This window comes from Macaca fascicularis, chromosome 13 (assembly GCF_037993035.2).
Source record: "Macaca fascicularis isolate 582-1 chromosome 13, T2T-MFA8v1.1".
NCBI lineage: Eukaryota > Metazoa > Chordata > Mammalia > Primates > Cercopithecidae > Macaca > Macaca fascicularis.
The window spans coordinates 20,987,573-20,990,683 of NC_088387.1; the positions used below are offsets into that span (position 1 = coordinate 20,987,573).

The 3,111-nt window shown below is 44.6% G+C and overlaps 1 gene segment (V, D, J or C); it reads left to right on the plus strand.

Annotated features, from left to right (window-relative positions):
- The first annotated feature begins 1,519 nt into the window (after positions 1–1,519).
- On the plus strand, positions 1,520–2,048 carry LOC102140532 (immunoglobulin kappa variable 1-39-like). The segment is given in 2 exon segments: positions 1,520–1,601; positions 1,726–2,048. Coding segments are annotated over 2 exon segments (378 nt in total).
- The last annotated feature ends 1,063 nt before the right edge of the window (positions 2,049–3,111 follow it).

Here is a 3,111-nt window from a genome sequence, read left to right on the forward strand (position 1 = left end):
GCCTTCCTCAGGTTCAGTGAGAGCGCAGTGGGACAGAAAGCACCATAGAAAGTCAGCTGAAGTAGAATCTATAGAAAAGCCAAGATGTAGTAACAATGGCTGCTAAAATTACACAGAAAAAAAGTGCACTTGAATCCAGAGGTATATCTCTCTAAATATGGATATCTGGATCCTGCTAGGCTCTTTTGTAGCCATTTCCCTGAAATCCAGTCCCCTGGAAAAGCAGCAGGTGGTTTGTGCACAGGCTGCGAGAGCTTGGTCTGGCCACTCCTAGTCATGCATTCAGATTAAAAATATTTTTTTCATCTACATGGGCAGTGGCTTGGCAGGCGATGGAGACTCTCTAAATGGATATGAAACAGGAAGGCTGGCATCTGGGTCAGGATGATGTTCTCACTCACTGCTAAAGAGTAAAAGAGGAAAGGATTACTGATGCTGCACAACAAGAACATGCACTGGACAGCAGCCACTCCTGCTAAGGAGGGAGGGTTCACTGACCTGGCCTTTCCCCAGGGCCTCTCTCTCATCTGCTCTCCAGAAAGCCAGGCTTTAGGGCAGATGCACCTGAGACCCCAGGGGAACAGGCTGATGGGGGAGTGCAGCTCAAAGCTTTACCCCGGGAATGTGGGCTTTCTTACTCTACTTTGAAACAATTGATTATTTGAGCCTAGATTGATCAATGGTTTATGATGATTCTAATCCAGGCTCTTATAGTTAGCGAGTGAAACAGAGATTTTAGTTGAAATAATCAGACCTGGCATCATCAGTCAGCTCTCCATGCTGGTGCACCATAAGAAATCATACCCAAAGGCAGGAAAGGGGATAGCATATGGGGATCCTCATGCCAAGAATAGGGTGCAGCCAATTTAGCCCCTGAGCATTAAAGAGATCCGTAGCTCTGGATAATGGAGATCTATGCATGTCACAGCTATCATCTTTGTGCATCCTCAGCAGATCTCTTTTCCGTATAATGCTAAGAACAGTGGCTTAAGTTTATTAGTAAATTTTATTGAATTTATTAAACATACTTATGATAAACTCTTTTTATTTTCTTTAAAAAAACACAATTTGACACAGAAAGAGACATTGTTAGTATATCACTAAATACTTTCACACTCATCAAATTCTTTTGAGAGTAACTGAAAGTTCTGACAGCCTCACTTCTATAACTTTATTATGAATTTTCTGTCAAAAGTGATGCTTTCCTATGCATTCCTAATACAAGTATATAATACATGACTTAATCTAGTCTTAGGTTCATTGAAAATTTTGAAAATTCACTTCAGAAATATGTTCTGTAACTGTATGTCCACCAAAGAGAAATGTATTCTCTCAAGGTTAATCTGCGCTGCCCTAGTCTGACCTGAGACCCTGGGGACACTGCCCCTGTGCTGAGTTACTGAGATGAGCCAGCCCTGCAGCTGTGCCCAGCCTGCCCCATCCCCTGCTGATTTGCATGTTCCCACAGCACAGCCCCCTGCCCTGAAGACTTTTTTTACAGGCTGGTCACACCCTGTGCAGGAGTCAGTCCCAGTCAGGACACAGAATGGACATGAGGGTCCCCGCTCAGCTCCTGGGGTTTCTGCTGCTCTTGCTCTCAGGTAAGGAAAAAGGAAAAAAAGAATTTACTCAGCTTTCACTCTCTGGAACTTCAGGAAAGTTCTGGAAGTTCTCTTACAAGATGATTAATTGTGTGTACATTTGTTTCTATGTTTCCAATCTCAGGTGCCAGATGTGACATCCAGATGACCCAGTCTCCATCCTCCCTGTCTGCATCTGTAGGAGACAGAGTCACCATCACTTGCCGGGCGAGTCAGGGCATTAGCAATTATTTAGCCTGGTATCAGCAGAAACCGGGGGAAACTCCTAAGCTGCTGATCTATGCTGCATCCGGTTTGCAAAGTGGGATTCCCTCTCGGTTCAGCGGCAGTGGATCTGGGACGGATTTCACTCTCACCATCAGCAGCCTGCAGTCTGAAGATTTTGCAACTTATTATTGTCAACATTATTATAGTACCCCTCCCACAGTGTTACAAGTCATAACATAAACCCCCAAGGAAGCAGATGTGTGAGGCTGAGCCACCCCAGATCCTCCTCCTGGTGCCTCTATCTGCTGAGGGCATTTCTCAAACTCAGTCAGATTTTGAAAGTCATTGGGAGATGTCTGTAGAGGGGACCAGGGAGGCTCCTCTGAACCCTAAGCCTCTTTCACCCTCATCCCCGCAGAAAAGACATCACAATGCCTGTCCTGACTGAAAAGAAGAGAGGTAAGTCCACTCGAGGAGTCTCTGTTATGGGATAATTGGAATTCATACAGCAAAAGAGAAGCTATTCTCAGTATTCCAAGGAGAAATTCTTCAAACTGGATAAATTAGAGTCTAAACCACAGTGTTTCCAAAGCCTATGGCATGTTATTCATGAAGCAGGTACCAGAGACAGGGAATTCTCAGGTGCTCCTCCAGAAGCCAGAGTGCACCTGCGCCTGGTGGTATGTGCTGAGTACCCGTGTGGTGATCCTCAGACCCGTCTGGGACGCCCAGGACTGGGAGTGCTGATGCTCTCAGCTGCCTGCAGCAGGTCTTCAGGTGATTCTCCAGTTCTCACATAACTCTACGTGTTTTACTTCAGGTGTCATTGTACCACCACTCTGACTTCCACATTTCATGGGAGTGCCTAAAGAAACCATATAGAGAAAAGGGGTTTTGGAAAATGTGCTCCCAGAAGTGATAGTAATGATGGGGAATTGACAGCTAACTGGCCAGTAAGGTGACTCTTTCCACAAGGCTAAAAATTTTGCCAGTTATGAATTGTCCCAGAATATATTTGAATGTGCTTTCAAGTATTACCAGTTTGGGGTCATAGCAAGAAAACTTTATTAAGTCACAGATAAAATGTGAAATCAGGATATTGCATGAAATATACAATAAGGCTGTGTGTGATGGCTCTGGCCTGTAATCCTGTGATAGTTAATAATGAGTGTCAACTTGATTTGATTAAAGGATTTAGGTATTGTTCCTGGCTGTGTATTTGAGGGTGTTGCCAAAGGAGATTAATACTTGAGTCAGTAGGCCGGGAAAGGCAGACCCCCCTACTTAGTCTATGGGCATCATC